This window comes from Taudactylus pleione, unplaced genomic scaffold (genome assembly GCF_031769625.1).
Source record: "Taudactylus pleione unplaced genomic scaffold, aTauple2 ptg000336l, whole genome shotgun sequence".
In the NCBI taxonomy this organism is placed as follows: domain Eukaryota; kingdom Metazoa; phylum Chordata; class Amphibia; order Anura; family Myobatrachidae; genus Taudactylus; species Taudactylus pleione.
In genome coordinates this window covers 313253-328554 of record NW_028284737.1, presented here as the reverse complement: position 1 = coordinate 328554, position 15302 = coordinate 313253, and the positions used below count along the sequence as shown (strand labels likewise).

Below are 15302 nucleotides of genomic sequence, written 5' to 3'. Positions count from 1 at the left end.
GCTGAGAGGAATGTGGGTCAGGATAGAGCTGGGGGCTCTGTACCGCCCCACATCCCTCTCTGCCCACCCCCACTGTATATTCTTACCCCCTTCCTGACACAGAGCAGTCCCCAGGCTAAGGTCTGTCCAGGTGCTTGCTGCAGCAGGAGAGTGCATGTTGGAGATAAGACAGACCTTAGATTATTATATAGATTCTATAGCTTGACAAATGAAGAATTAGAGGATGAAGATAACCGATTATCTTTGCTAAAATTATAATACTTTTAGTATAATCAGGCTTTCAGCAATGTCTTTTTCATGGCATTTATCTTTGCTAATTTTTTATGTAACAACTGGTTGTTTTATTTCAGATACAACACTATTTTTTTCTTTAAAATACAACGTAGAGTTCTCAGTAGCTTAAACCAGACTTTTTGGGGCACTGGGCCAGAAAATCATTGGCGCGCCCCCCCCCCCCCCCTTCCCCCTCAAATAGGGACGTAGACGCAAACACAAAATTTCCACAATTTCTGATGGCAGCCTCATGGGCTGCAATCAAAAATTATGAGGCATATAGCTCCATGTGTAAAGGTGTCTGACTGCCATGTGAGAGGTTATGGATTTGAGTCCCAGGTATGACAGTATTTTGAAATGTGTAAATAAAAAAATAAATAAATAAAAGAAGAGGGTGTGATGAAGGTGCTTGGGGGAGGTGGCCAAACTAAGTGGGAGTAAGCGGGGGAGGATATAGGGACAGTCAAGAAATGCCAGGGATAAAAGAAGAGGAAGCTACAAGTGAGAATGATTATAAACAGAAAATTGACATGCCCAAACAGCACCCCCTCTCCTGCAGTGCCCTGTGCCACGGGACATTGCACCACCCTAGTTACGACCCTGTCTTAAACTTTCATTTCAATACTGTTTCATCTAAATTGGGTGTATCTTAAAGTCCTTCAAAATTATACTAATCTGCTTCTTTTGGAGACTTGTGGTCAAACCAATAATCAAGTATGTGCCCTATGGGAAAATAATGTGTTTAAATCATACGTGTCTGTTCTTAAACAGCTACCATGATCAAGTTTATTGAAGTAGTATCTGTTATTACATTGCAGGACTAAATACCTTCTAATCATCGTCGTCATCATCCTCTGGAACAAAAATGTCATGCTCTTCTAAAAGGGCAGCAAAGTTCTTGCTGATAAGCGTTCCTATGTACAAGAAGGGAATTACAACACTGAAGACCCTTAGTAAGCCAAAGGTTACCTGGAAAGAAAAGTGAAAATCAGATTTGCACAGATATAACAAAAAAGACAAAGTATCAAAGTAAATTTACATGGCTCCTTGAGTAAAGAAAGTTTAGAACAATAAAGCTGCCCAGTTAATTTAAGGAGAATTACAGTTATAAAAAAAAAAAAAAAAACCACATTGCAACTATAAATTTTCACTGCTTTGTCTCTAGCAATTTGGCGACACATGTGAGTGTTTCCACATGATGTAGGTATGTTAGATCCCTAATTATCTAAGGATTCTGTATAAAATTGCATAAGAAAAGTATTCAGTCATTTTATGATAACGAATACTATTCTACTTATAGCATGATGAAAGTCACTGTACCTTGTGTAATATGCTGATAATACTCCATGTAATGATGCCATTCCTTGTTTTTTACGTGTACTCAAGTTTTTTACGACTGCTTTTTTATTCATGCAATTTAATTTAATTGAGATAACAGGCTAGCAGTTGATTAGTTCACAGAGATTAATTATTACATTTGCAATTGGACGTTACATTTGCTTGTGACCTATAAATAAGGTGTCTGGATGACGCCATGCCCTCTGATGAAGTCCATGTGACAAAATGCGTAGGAGCGCTGCTTGGCTTGGTGACTATCCTGGTCTATGAGACTCTGTTGAGGAACTTGCTGCTTTGCTGGAGAAATCCATTATAGTTTTTAACCTGCGGTGAACTAACTGCCATTGTTCAGTGCCTGACGTGATTGCTAAAATAAAAATGTTAGACTTTTAATGTACTATGTGTCACCCCCTTTATTCATTATATATCTATATATATATATATATCTCTATCTATCTATCTCTGTCTCTCTCTGTCTCTCTCTGTCTCTCTCTGTCTCTCTCTGTCTCTCTCTGTCTCTCTCTGTCTCTCTCTGTCTCTCTCTGTCTCTCTCTGTCTCTCTCTGTCTCTCTCTGTCTCTCTCTGTCTCTCTCTGTCTCTCTCTGTCTCTCTCTGTCTCTCTCTCTGCTGGACCGGCACTCCAAAGTCCATATCACATTGCCTGTGTGCCTTTGCTAAAAATTGAATACTTTGATAAAAGTGTTCTCTCACCAGGGATGAAGAGCACTGCACGGCACTACCGGTCTTTCAAAAAAGAAGCTTGTAATGCCACAACGTTTCGAGGTCCGTAACCTCGTTACAGACCTCGAAACTTTGTGGCATTACAAACTTCTTTATCATCCCCGGTGGGAGAACACGTTTATCAAAGTATTCAATTTTTAGCAAAGGCACACAGGCAACGTGATATGGACTTTGGAGTGCCGGTCCGATAGATAGATATATATTAAATAAAAAACGGAATAAAGGGGGTGACACATAGTACATTAAAAGTCTAACATTTTTATTTTAGCAATCACGTCAGGCACTGAACAATGGCAGTTGGTCCACCGCAGGTTAAAAACAAAAAATGGGCACTCACCAATCAGTAGAAAAACTGTCCCAACTTGAATATCCATCTGGCCTCCTGAAGAAAATGGAGGCCAGATGGATATTCAAGTTGGACACTGTGGCACCAAGAGGCCTAAATGAATATCACCCCTATAATATTTTTTTGCGGTGAAAAGCGTGTATATGTGGGTACATGTGTCCTTGTGGGCATGTACGTGCATATTTGTTTTTTACGATATGTACACGCATTACTATGATATGTGTGTGCACATTGAATATTTAGCTATGCTGGCACAGTTATTTAATTATTTTTTCCTTATTGTTAATATTTATTTATTTATTACAACCATTACGTTTAGTGCATGCTATCGTTAGTAGGTATATCCTGGCCCTGCTTCACCTATTGGGTCAATATCAGCATTATGATGTGTTGTGTCCAACAGTCTGATCCGTGACTGTGATGTTGCCATCTGATATATATCAACAGCGTTTGTTTGATGCGCAGCCTAGCAATTGTGCACGGCTAGCCGCGTCATTTCCGGTTGTGATGCGTTCCACGCTGTGGAGCGCATGACACTTCCGGGTTGCGGCGCTGTGCATAACGGGCTTCCAAGTTGTTATGAACCCGAGTGCTGTTGTTGACACTCCTCCGGGTGGCTACTGTTGACGCTCCTGCGGGTGGCTACTGTGAGTTTTGACATGCTGATTGGATGTTTAGTGTGTTTTGCCATGTCTCTTCCGGTTGGGGTGCGTTCCACACAGTGGAACGCATGGCACTTCCGGTACGCGGCGCCACGTGTTTTACAATATGTGGGGACAACATGAGTGAGAGGATACTATGGGCCAAATGTAATTATTATTATTATTATTATCAGTTATTTATATAGCGCGCACATATTCCGCAGCGCTTTACAGAGAATATCTTACCATTCACATCCATCCCTGCCCCAATGGAGCTTACAATCTATATTCCCTACCACATGCTCACACACATACACACTAGGGGTAATTTTGTTAGGAGTCAATTAACCTAGCAGTATATTTTTGGAGTGTAATAGGGTGTCTGTTTTGGTAAATTGCGAGTTTGGTGCTAAACTCGCAATTTTTCACAACTCTCCAATGTAATAGGGTGTCTGTTCACTAAAACTCGCATTTTTCAGAGTTACTAAAACTCTCCATTCTCAAACTCGCATCCAGATGTTTTCACATTGAAAACAATCAACTCGCCCAATGTAATAGAGTGTCTGTTTCAGACTCGCAAACAGAAAAAAAAAAAAAAAAGATTACCAAAAGTCCCCAAATAATAGACCTGCTTCAGGCTAGCGAGTACATCCTGAGCAGGTCAGATTAACACAGAAACATGCACATATCCATGAGATATGTACATGTTTCTGTGTGTACTTATGTAAAATGTTTTTAAATGTAAAAAAAAAAAAAAATGACGTGCACCCCCTCCCCAAAAGCAAAACCAGCCCCGGGCTTTATAAAGCCTGTTCTGGTTCTAAAAATACAGGGGCAAAATTTGTTGAGGGCCCCTGTATATTAAGAACCAGCACAGGGCTTTGTTGGTCTTTTGTTAATCTTGCAGCTACATCGTAGCCGCAAGATTGAGGTTAATCTTGCGGCTACGATGTAGCGGCTCCCACCATAGACGTCTATGGGGATTTCTCACCATAGAAGTCTATGGGACACACATGCTGGCCGCATACAGCCAAACAGGGAGCTGCTCCGACGGAGATGCTCCCTGATTGGCTGGCGGCCCCTTCACTGACGGGGCACACGTGCCCCGGTCATTTACGCGGAGCAAAGGTATGTGTACACACATACCTTTGCTATGTCCGGCATGGATCGGGTTTTTGGCGTATTTTTTATTTTAACCCTTGGATTGCCTACTTGGACAAGTGGACGTGATCTACGCATAGGAGAGGTGAGTATGGATTTTTTTTTTCAGGTACACCCCTATGGATTACTTCGGATACTAGGTGAGTATGTGTGAGTGTGCATGTATGTTTTAATAAAATTTTACATTCACGGTGTATGTTTGTTTATTTACGTATTTCTTTAGTTGTGGAACTACAAGTGCCAGCAGGCCCATAATGCCCTGCATGCTGGTATTTGTGGTTCTCCAAATACCAGCATGCAGGGAAGGCTTGCAGGTACTTGTCTTTAGTTGTAGAACCACAATATGCAAACTTTATTTTTACACTTTACACCATCAACCCGGCACCCACCGCCCTACGGTGCCGGGGATAGCCCCGGGTTATCAGTCTAGGCCTGGGGTGCCCTGGAGAGGGGTACACCTTTATTGGGGGGTACCCAACTCCCCAGGGATCCCCGGCCTGGACTGACTAGCGGTCAGGGGTAATGCTTTGGCCGGGGAAACCGGTGAAAGGTTTTCCCTGGCTGTGGCATTATCCCCCCGCTAGAAAGTTCGGTGCTGGTTCTGGAATTTGCAGGGGACCCCTACTCGTTTTGTCCCCTGATTTTCCAGAACCAGCTCAACAAAGCCCTGTGCTGGTTCTTAATATACAGGGGCCCTGTATTTTTAGAACCAGAATAGGCTTTATAAAGCCCGGGGCTGGTTATGTTTTTGGGGAGGGGGTGCACGGTTTTTTTTTTTTTTTCACACACACACACGCCATCACGGATCTTACTGATCTGTGATGGCTTCTCTAAAACTCGCACCTTTTAATGCTACTCGCATTAAAAAGGTGTCAGTTTACATAATCCTAAACTCGCAAATGCAGTAGCCTCGAGCTGAAAAGTTCGCAGGCTATTGAATTTGCGAGTTTCAGTACAAACTCGCACTTTTTAAAAGTGCGAGTTTGTACTGTTACAAAAACAGACTACCTATTACATTTGGCCCTATGTGTCAGTGAGCTACTGCCGACTAAACTTGATGGCTAATAGGTATTTTTTGATTGTAAGTATTGGCATTAGCCACAATTGACTTGTTATATTATGTATAGGTTTCTACTTCCGGGTATTACGTTGGGGGTGGTGCCTAACCAATTGGGGTGGCTATTTAAGGTGATTGGAGGGTCATTGGGCTATGGACTTCTTTGGTCAAGGTAGCTTTGTGGTGGTGCACTTGTCTTGACAAAGGTCCTTCGGGGACCAAAACGTCGACTAATAGCATGTAATTCGTAAGCGGTCTGTAGAGGAGCACCCTGGACGATACATCCTTAATCGTGAGTGCAGCATACTGGACTGTTATTGGTGCGTTCTCTATACCCTTAAGCTAGCACCCTTGTGTTAAATATATATATGCGGTTGGATCCTAATGAACCATTTTTTCTGTATCTTTCACAATGGACCCCAGGAATGTCTTGACACCCTGTTTCTGGATTACCTTTAATTAATTTTTCTGACCATTTAAATTTCCTTTTGTTTCTTTGGGAATATTTAGATTTTTTTATTTTTTGTATTTTTTTTGTGTGCCAGCAGTGCTAGTGGGCTATCTATTGCATTGGGGAGTTAACTTTAGGCCTGGTGATATGCTAGGTATTTACAAGGTGATTACTGTGATATGTACAAAGGTGACTACAGTAATTGGTAATTGGTTTAACAGCTAATACATAGCCTATGGTGTGCTGATTTGCACCTTTGTGCTCGGTAATGGTGTTGATTGACATGGCTAATGAGAGTGGACAACTATTAGACGACGCAGCTTGGGAATTAGACTACAGACTACATTTGTCTCACTTACAGACGATGATGCTGACAAAGTCTTATTTGATCATACAGAGTTTGCTAAACTCCCAGATGAATCAAGTGTTGATCTATATCATAGATTACTGAGACTCAAGAAAAGAGAAATTGATTTGACCTTGCATGGTCAATTTCTCTCTGATTACTACCGAAATAAAAAAATATCTAGGGGCTTCCAAGGGAGCAATACCCCCACCATTGGGTGCAATAATCTAGCGTTTTGCACCAAATGGTGTGGGGTATTAAACAAATGCTCACTTGATCTTATCTTGTTGGTCATTGAAGAGGTGGGGACTGAATTGCCCAAAATCAGAGATGATATAAGATTGTTCAATAGCAGCCATCTTGATACCTTGCCAACTTATAAAACTGAGTGTTGGTTGGTGAAATTGCAAGAACAGATCAATAGCTACCAGAGGGACCTCATTACGTTTAAACGTAAAAAATTAGCCACTGTCAATTCTGACTACACTAACCACCAAGTTTATCGGTGGCTTAGGGGGCGATAACTTTTCGACGCCCAGGTGGCACCCCTAAATATAGGGTTCCTGCTAGATTTGATACGTCATCTTCCCAATCAAATTCTGAAAGTGAATCAAGCAATCAACGTCCTCCAAGTGGAGCTTTTTTAGGCAGAGGCCAAGGCCTAGGTTCCAGACGGGCCCCCGATATCCAAGCAGGCGTGGGGGTAAACACAAGAAAATGGGGAAGGGAGCAACAGAAGAATTAGAGACCATTTATAATCTTTCTAGTAGATCACTTACACAGGCTGAAACAGAGGTTCTCTCACTCGGTCTTTCTTTTGTACCTACGGTACAGCACGATAAATTTAATTGGTCTATAGAACATTATAAATTTGGACGTAAATTAAGTCTTCGTGAATATTTCTCAAACTCTAGTGAAATGAACACCATTAGTAAATTTAAAAACCCGAGCTCGTTTGATCCCCAGTCAAGCAACGCCAGCATCAAGACTTTTCTACGATTAGTGGAACATGATATGTCTGGCTCTGATGTTTCTAAAAGATATGACAACTTGTCTTTTGTACAGAGACAAGCATTACATGGATTGATACATGATGAGTCACTGGTGATACGCCAGGCAGACAAGGGTGGTGCCGTTGTTGTACAGGACTGGTATGACTATGACCAGGAAGTGCGTCGTCAATTGGGTGATATACATACTTACACCAAGGTGGCCACCAATCCAATGTATAAGATCAAAGTTATGGTTGACCAGGTAGTTAGTAGGGCAGTGCAAAATAGGTGGATTGATGAAAGTGTGGCGGCCTAACAGTTCCACATCCTATATGCCCCATTATCTACCTACTACCTAAAATACACAAGACATTCGTCGAGCCGCCAGGGCGTCCCATTATATCCGCCAGAGGCTCTGTGCTTCAGCCCCTTGCGAATTTTGTTGATGGGTTTCTCAAACCGTGTGTAGTTACAATGGAGAGTTATTTACGTGATACTACTGATTTCCTTGACAAAATTTTGGGATTGAATGATCTTACTTATGAGATGTGGTTGGCCACCCTGGATATATCATCCCTTTATACAGTGACACCACAACAGGAAGGTATTGAGGCGGTTAGAACCAGTCTGGGTAGTGGTACACATGTGGGACCTCCCATTGAGTTCCTTTGTGAATTGATCGATCTCGTACTTGGGTCTAATAATTTTTTCTACTGTGGTGATTATTACATTCAAGTATCGGGCACGGCGATGGAGTCCAATTTGGCCCCATCGTATGCCAATTTGTACATGCAGCAATATGAAGAGAAATATCTTGGGTCCTTTTGGCCCAAAGATTGTTTGTTATAAAAGGTATATTGACGATCTGTTTTTAATTTGGAGGGGTACCGATGTTGAATTTTTTTTAGATGGTTTCTGCCCTCAATGCAATCGATGGCCCCATACGCTTCACCGCTAATTTAAATAAACATACTATAAATTTCCTCGACGTGACCATCTCACGTCATGGTACAGGGGTGAGCTCAACTTTAAATCGCAAATCTACAGACCGTAATACATTGCTGCATGCATCTAGCCAATACGTAAGCAACTTGATGGAGTCACTCCCCATATCACAATTTATACGTGTCTTAAGAAATAACACATCCCAGGATATGGCCGAAATGCAATTGTTGGAGATGCGAGAGATTCCTCGCACGAGGGTACTCACCAACAGTAGTAAACAGATGTTTGTCAAAGGCACGCCAGCGCCATTTACTCATTACCACCAAAAGAAATATTGATCCGTCAAGAATGATATATCCTGCTACCTACGACTTGGCTGCTAAGGCTACGAACAAGGCCATCAGATGTCATTGGTCCGTTATTACTACCGATCCAGCTCTTAAGAGCATTAACAAACAACCACCTATGATGGCATACCGCCGTGGTCCCAATTTGCGCCAATTACTAATGCGCCCTATGCAACAACCGAAGGTGGCAGAGACACACTGGTTATCTACTCGCCGACCCGGCTGCTATAGGTGTCCGGACTGTATTACGTGCCGATCCATGGCCACGGGGACTCATTTCTCCCATCCCCACAGTGGGAAAAATATAGATATTCGTCATATGCACTTTGGATTTCGTTATTTATATTTTAATGTGCCCATGTGGTCTCTACTATGTCGGGATGACGACAAGACCATTTAGGGACCGTATGGCCAACCACCGATCGACCATTCGGGCGGCTTTACAAACAAAGCACTCTGATAAGACAGTAGCCAAGCACTTTGTGATACTTGGCCACTCTACGGCTTCACGGAAGTGCATGCTAATAGATCACGTACCACCGCCGAGACGTGGTGCTGATAGGGAGCTTCTCCTGAAGAAAATGGAGGCCAGATGGATATTCAAGTTGGACACGGTGGCACCAAGAGGCCTAAATGAATATCACCCCTATAATATTTTTTTGCGGTGAAAAGCGTGTATATGTGGGTACATGTGTCCTTGTGGGCATGTACGTGCATATTTGTTTTTTACGATATGTACACGCATTACTATGATATGTGTGTGCACATTGAATATTTAGCTATGCTGGCACAGTTATTTAATTATTTTTTCCTTATTGTTAATATTTATTTATTTATTACAACCATTACGTTTAGTGTATGCTATCGTTAGTAGGTATATCCTGGTCCTGCTTCACCTACTGGGTCAGTATCAGCATTATGATTTGTATTGTGTCCAACAGTCTGATTCGTGGCTGTGATGTTGCCATCTGATATGTATCAACAGCGTTTGTTTGATGCGCTGCCTAGCAATTGTGCACGGCTAGCCGCGTCATTTCCGGGTTGTGATGCGTTCCACGCTGTGGAGCGCACGACACTTCCGGGTTGCGGCGCTGTGCATAACGGGCTTCCAAGTTATGTACCAGAGTGCTGTTGTTGACACTCCTCCGGGTGGCTACTGTTGACGCTCCTGCGGGTTGCCACTGAGTTTTGACATGCTGTTTGGATGTTAAGTGTGTTTTGCCGTGTCTCTTCCGGTTGGGGTGCGTTCCACACAGTGGAACGCACGGCACTTCCGGTACGCGGCACCACGTGTTTTACTACATGTGGGGACAACATGAGTGAGAGGATACTATGTGTCAGTGAGCTACTACTGACTAAACATGATGGCTAATATGTAGTTTTTGATTGTAAGTATTGGCATTAGCCACAATTGACTTGTTATATTATGTATAGGTTTCTACTTCCGGGTATTACGTTGGGGGTGGTGCCTAACCAATTGGGGTGGCTATTTAAGGTGATTGGAGGGTCATTGGGCTATGCACTTCTTTGGTCAAGGTAGCTTTGTGGTGGTTCACTTTTCTTGACAAAGGTCCTTCGGGGACCGAAACGTCAACTAATGGCATGTAATTCGTATGCAATAAATTGGAGATTTTTTTTGCTTGATATTTCCGCCTTGGTCCGATAGGTCTGACAAGGGGAAAGAGCGCGATACTGCACCCATTTTTGCTATCCTGCAAGTCATGTGCTGCAGGTGTTAGTGCGGAGGATTTGACTCATAAAAGGTTATGTATGCGGCACCATCTGGTGCCGGGCCCCTTACACGACCCCCTTGGGCGGTTTGTTTCTTGGGATCCTCTCGATTGCGGATCGCCGGGCGGGCCCATTTGTTGTACCTCACTTGGGGTAACTTCACCATACTGCCCTTTTCATCTCAGGGTATCTTGCAGTTCCTTTCACTCTACTCCTGTGACACAGACTATGGCTCCTTACAGGTGCCACAACGGTTTGTCACTCCCCTTGCAGGGATTACCACAACTGCCACCCTGGGTGGATGTCGGTTTTTCTACAAAATGGCGTGGTAGACTCCCTGTGGTTACTTCCCAGTTGGCTCTGCCGTGAACTGGATGCTGTTTTGGGATCTTTCTCTCTTACACGGGGGGGGAAGCCTATTTCAGGTATTATTATCCCTGCTTTAGGGCTGGTAACAGGTCCATTCTGGTTAGACTGAATGTTGACCTGCACCTGTATCATACACCCTCAGTCTTATGTGCCTTCGGGTTCCCTGTTGCTGACTAGTGGGTGGATCGCATGGCTGTTGCCAGATACGAGGTATTACAACAGTGTTTGGCCTCCTGTCCCAAATTCCCTGAGGGTCATCACGAGCCCCTCCTGGGGTGGATGGGCGTGTTACTCGTCTGATTACAGACGTTACTACGCCTCCCATTCCTGCGTGGTCGGATTCTTCGGATCCGTAGGTGGTAACTCTGCCTGAAGTCAGTATACTCGCTTTCAGGGGTTGTTGCCCATCCTACCATAGCTATAGCATGGTTGGTTAATACTATTGCATACTGAGCTGATGCATTTGTAATGTTTTTTCCCTTCCAACACATCTGGGGTTCAAATGTATTTGGTCGCTCACGTAATATATGCAGTTGTCATAGGTGGAAATGCCTATATTGGATAACAGTCTCCTATCTTTCAGAGTTCCGGCTGCGACTGTATCCTCCGTAATACCTCTATGGCTGCGCTCTGGGAATGCAGAGGTGCAGATACCATCTATAGGGTAGATCTTGTTTGGTCCTGACCTTGACAAGATTGTAGTTACATTGGCAGTATTACTAACGACAAGTTTACCGCCTTCAGCTATGCCCACTACAAGGCCTAAGACGGAGTCTGTTAAGTCTTTTTGTCCTCTGGGTCAGCCTAAAGGTCTGTTTCTTCGTAGACTATCGGCCTCTACAAGGGCCGGCATATCCAGTACCGAGCAGGCCTGGACTGCCAGCTGATCCTGCTTCTGAACCTACGGCTATATCTTCAGCCTGACGAGACAGGCCTAGCACTGGGAGATAGCGATTTTCTCAGTTCGCCCGGTACTAGTGTCAAGTTGCCGCGGCTACGTGGGTAGGAGGGTACGCCCTCTCTTTGCTCAGGCGGCCTCTTTACATGTGATGGTACGCGGGCCCTTATTCAGACCCGAACAGAGCCTTTCAAATCCAGAAAGCTATACAGTTGTTGCGATAAGCGGAGCTAATTAGGCCATCCCCACTTTCTCAGCGAGGGACTGGTTGTTCTGCTTTCTTTCTGGTGCGGTGGCTGAATGGTCCTCTTTGGCCTATTCTCTGTCTCAATTCCCTGAACCAGTTCCTAAAGCTACTTGGGCTCAGGAGGCAATCCCTATGCTCCATCATACCATAAAGTCCCCAGGTTCCAAACATAGTATCACTGGATATACAGGACGCGTGCCTACGGGCACTTACAGAGACCTTGCCTCAGCATGGACTGAGGTTTGCTGTATCACAGCAACACTTACAATTTTTCGGGCTCTGCCTGTTGGGACTGTCCTCAGCCCCACAGGGGTTTACCAGTGTTTTGGATTTTCTGACAGTTCTCCTGTTCAGTATATCCCAATGCTCCTGTACCTGGACGGCCTCCTGCTCTTAGCAGGAGCATCGGGGTACTTTACAGCCAGGTCAGGATGACAGTGCATTCTTCAGGGTGCAGACATTTAATCAACGGGGAAAAAGTCCTCCCTGCATCCCTATCTGGGTATTCTTCATCTAGGAGCCCTGCTGGATTCTCAGAATCTGAGAATTCTTCTGGCGTAAGACGGAATCTCCACTCTTCCATTAGGAGTACATGGATGTCTACACAGTCGACATATGTCTTTACACTCTGGGATGCATGGTCAACTATTCAGTGTCTGCCTTTGGAAGGGTGGAATGGGCTCAGTTCCATTCCAGACCTTTCCATAATTGGCTTATCTCCAGATGGAACGAGTTTTTTCTGTCGGATCACTGTTCAAACGATGATGCTCTCTCCGGAGGCAAGTCTGTCCCTTTCCGGGTGGCTATGGCCATCTCGTCCAGGGTATTCTTTGCTATGGACAGTGTCTGGTTCGCATCCATTTCAGTGCAATTGGATGTCTGTCGATTCCACCCTGTCAATTAACTTGTTGGAACTTTAGCCTGTCTTGGGCCTTCACTTTGGCATAGCCCTTGTTTCCCGGTGACCTGAAAAAGTTCAGTCCAACAGGGTCAGGACAGTGGCTTCCTTTTTAGCAACACTGTTCGTTGGGTGGCAATGACAGGTATGTCACACATTCGGACATAGTCCGAGGGTCTCCTCCCGACCATCTCGGCAGTGTTCATTTCGGGAGCTCTCCATGGGGAAGCAGGAGTCTGCAGCCATCACGACGCGCATCCCGTGGACTAGTCTCTTCCCCAAGAGAGGTTTCATCTCCTGGTGAGCAGGGGGGGGCCCCCCTGAGGTGACCCTCCTGGCTTTCTGACTTTATCACACTATGGTGTTACAGTCCAGCTCTGGGGATTCTGAAGCAACCTTCAGTGACTCTGTCGGTGAAGTGGTCCTTCCACTTTGCGTACCTGTGTTCTCCGGTCTCCCTTCTTCCTCGAGGGAAGGGTTTCAATCGAGACGGAGATGCTTTCCTGCTGGTGGCTCCTGATTGCCCCAGTTGTCAGGGGTACTTGGATTTTCGGAGTCTCTCCATCGATACTCCGTTCCTGATGCTTCACTGCCCGGATCTGTTGTCTCAGGGTCCTTGGTTTTGCCTTGGACCTGGGTCATTTGTCTTTGACTGCGTCCCTACAGTGGTCTTACAGCTTCCCTGGCTTTGTCATCGTTGGAATGATTAGAGCACATAAATCAGCTTTTGCTGGGACCTACCACAAACTGTGGCAGCCATAATTCTTATGGTATTGTACCTGTCGATACGATCCTCCGGTGTCCAGGATTTCCAGATATTCTGCCAATCTTTCCAGCTGGCTTGGGTTTCACCCTCGGCCTGGCCTTCCTGACTGTGCGGATCTCTACACTGTCAGTATGGTTAAGATATGTAATTGCTCCACTCTGGTATCCAGTTCATCCTTTGGAGTGTTTTTCTGGATTATGCCTCCATTTGTCCTCCCTAGGAACTCCTTGGGAATTAGTAGTGGTTCTTCGTTTCCTCCGGGGACAGTAAATGGAACCGCTGGTGGTGATAGCCATTACATGGTCTATTGCTTAGGCTCTCTTTCACTCAGAGTGTTTATATAAACCAGGAGAGTGTCTGAATTGGTAGCGTTCTCATGTGGCTCCCTCTTCTGGAGGGCATCATGTCAGGGTGTGAGTAGCTCTCGCCCTGTGTTTCTTCTTAAAGTGGTTTTTAGGTTCCATATTATTCTGGAACTTATGGTACGGCCATTCAGTCCCCAGTCCTCGCGGCTGGTGTGGTCTCATTGACTGTGGTCCGGCCTCTTTGGATTCATGTGATCCGTTCAAGTTCCTTACGGAAATCGGACTCCTTATTGGTGGTCTGCGATTTCTGGTTTTCACGGGAAAGGATGGCAGGCCTATAACCAAATGTTGGCTGGATGGCCTCGTATGTCTTCCTCAGGGGCCTACCCATGGGTAGGCCTTTCTGTCGTTGAGGTTTGTTTTTTCTCAGGCCATGTAACCCTCGTGGGCGGCTCGCTGTGGCGCCTCGGCTGTTTTGCCTTACTAGGTGACCATGTGGTCTTCTGTCCACACCTTTTAAGGTTCTAGGCATTGGTTTCCTTTGCCTCTCAGAATGCTTCCTTTTTGGCGACGGATTCTCCTCTCAGCACAGGAGCGTCCCCACCCTTGGTTGAACTGCTTTGGGACATCCCCAAGGTCAACCCTGTGGACCCCCTATGGACCCTGAAGTAGAAAACAAGAGCTATGGTAAGAACTTACCTTTGTTATTTGTTTCTACAAAGTCCATAGGGTCCACAGGGCGCCCGCCCTGACGCACCTGGCTTCATATGGGCTGTGTGGCTGGTCACCGGTTTTCCGTCTCCCATTTCTGTGAGTATGGTTATTGAGTGTTCCAGTTTTTCTCTCTCTTTTTCTCTCCTCCTTCGGCCTTTGGCTACTTACAAACTGAGGTGCCTCTGGCTTGGGGGTGGGGTTATAGGGAGAGTGGACCCAAGTGCATCCTGGGAGCTAAAAGCTTTAACTGCGTGGTGCCCGGATTTGGTTCCCAACCTATACTCCAAGGTCAACCCTGTGGACTCTATGGACTTCGTAGAAACAGATAACAAAGGTAAGTTCTTACCATATCTCTTGTTGCTATCACAAGGGACCTGTCTCGCCTATTTGAGGCTAATTTTCCTCCCCTTTTTGCCAAGATACGTTTGGACCTACAGTCCTGCAGAGCTAGACCCTTTCCGTGGTTTGGTAGGTTAGGTATTCTTCAAATTAACTCCCTTCCCAAGATTCGTTACTTGTTGCAGACCCTGCCTATTAGGATATCCCATACTGTAGATGGTTTCTTGATGTTCAGTATTTAATCAGGGATTTTATATGGGGAGTAATAGACCCAGCTTGCAGCTAGACCTAATGTTCAGGCAAAAACATAGGGGGGCTTAGACTCCCTAATATTCAGTGGTACCATCAGGCCTGTCACCTTAACAGAATTTTAGAATGGTCCAGAATAGATGCAACC

The 15302-nt window shown here is 44.9% G+C and overlaps 1 protein-coding gene across 1 annotated transcript in view; it reads right to left on the bottom strand.

The window, feature by feature from the left end:
* Positions 1–15302, bottom strand: part of SMDT1 (single-pass membrane protein with aspartate rich tail 1) — a 64544-nt gene that overhangs the window by 21224 nt on the left and 28018 nt on the right. The window contains exon 2 of the mRNA XM_088443901.1: positions 1102–1242. Within this exon, the coding sequence (XP_088300027.1) occupies positions 1105–1242 (138 nt within the window). The 3' untranslated portion in view covers positions 1102–1104. The remainder of the gene's footprint in view (positions 1–1101; positions 1243–15302) is intronic.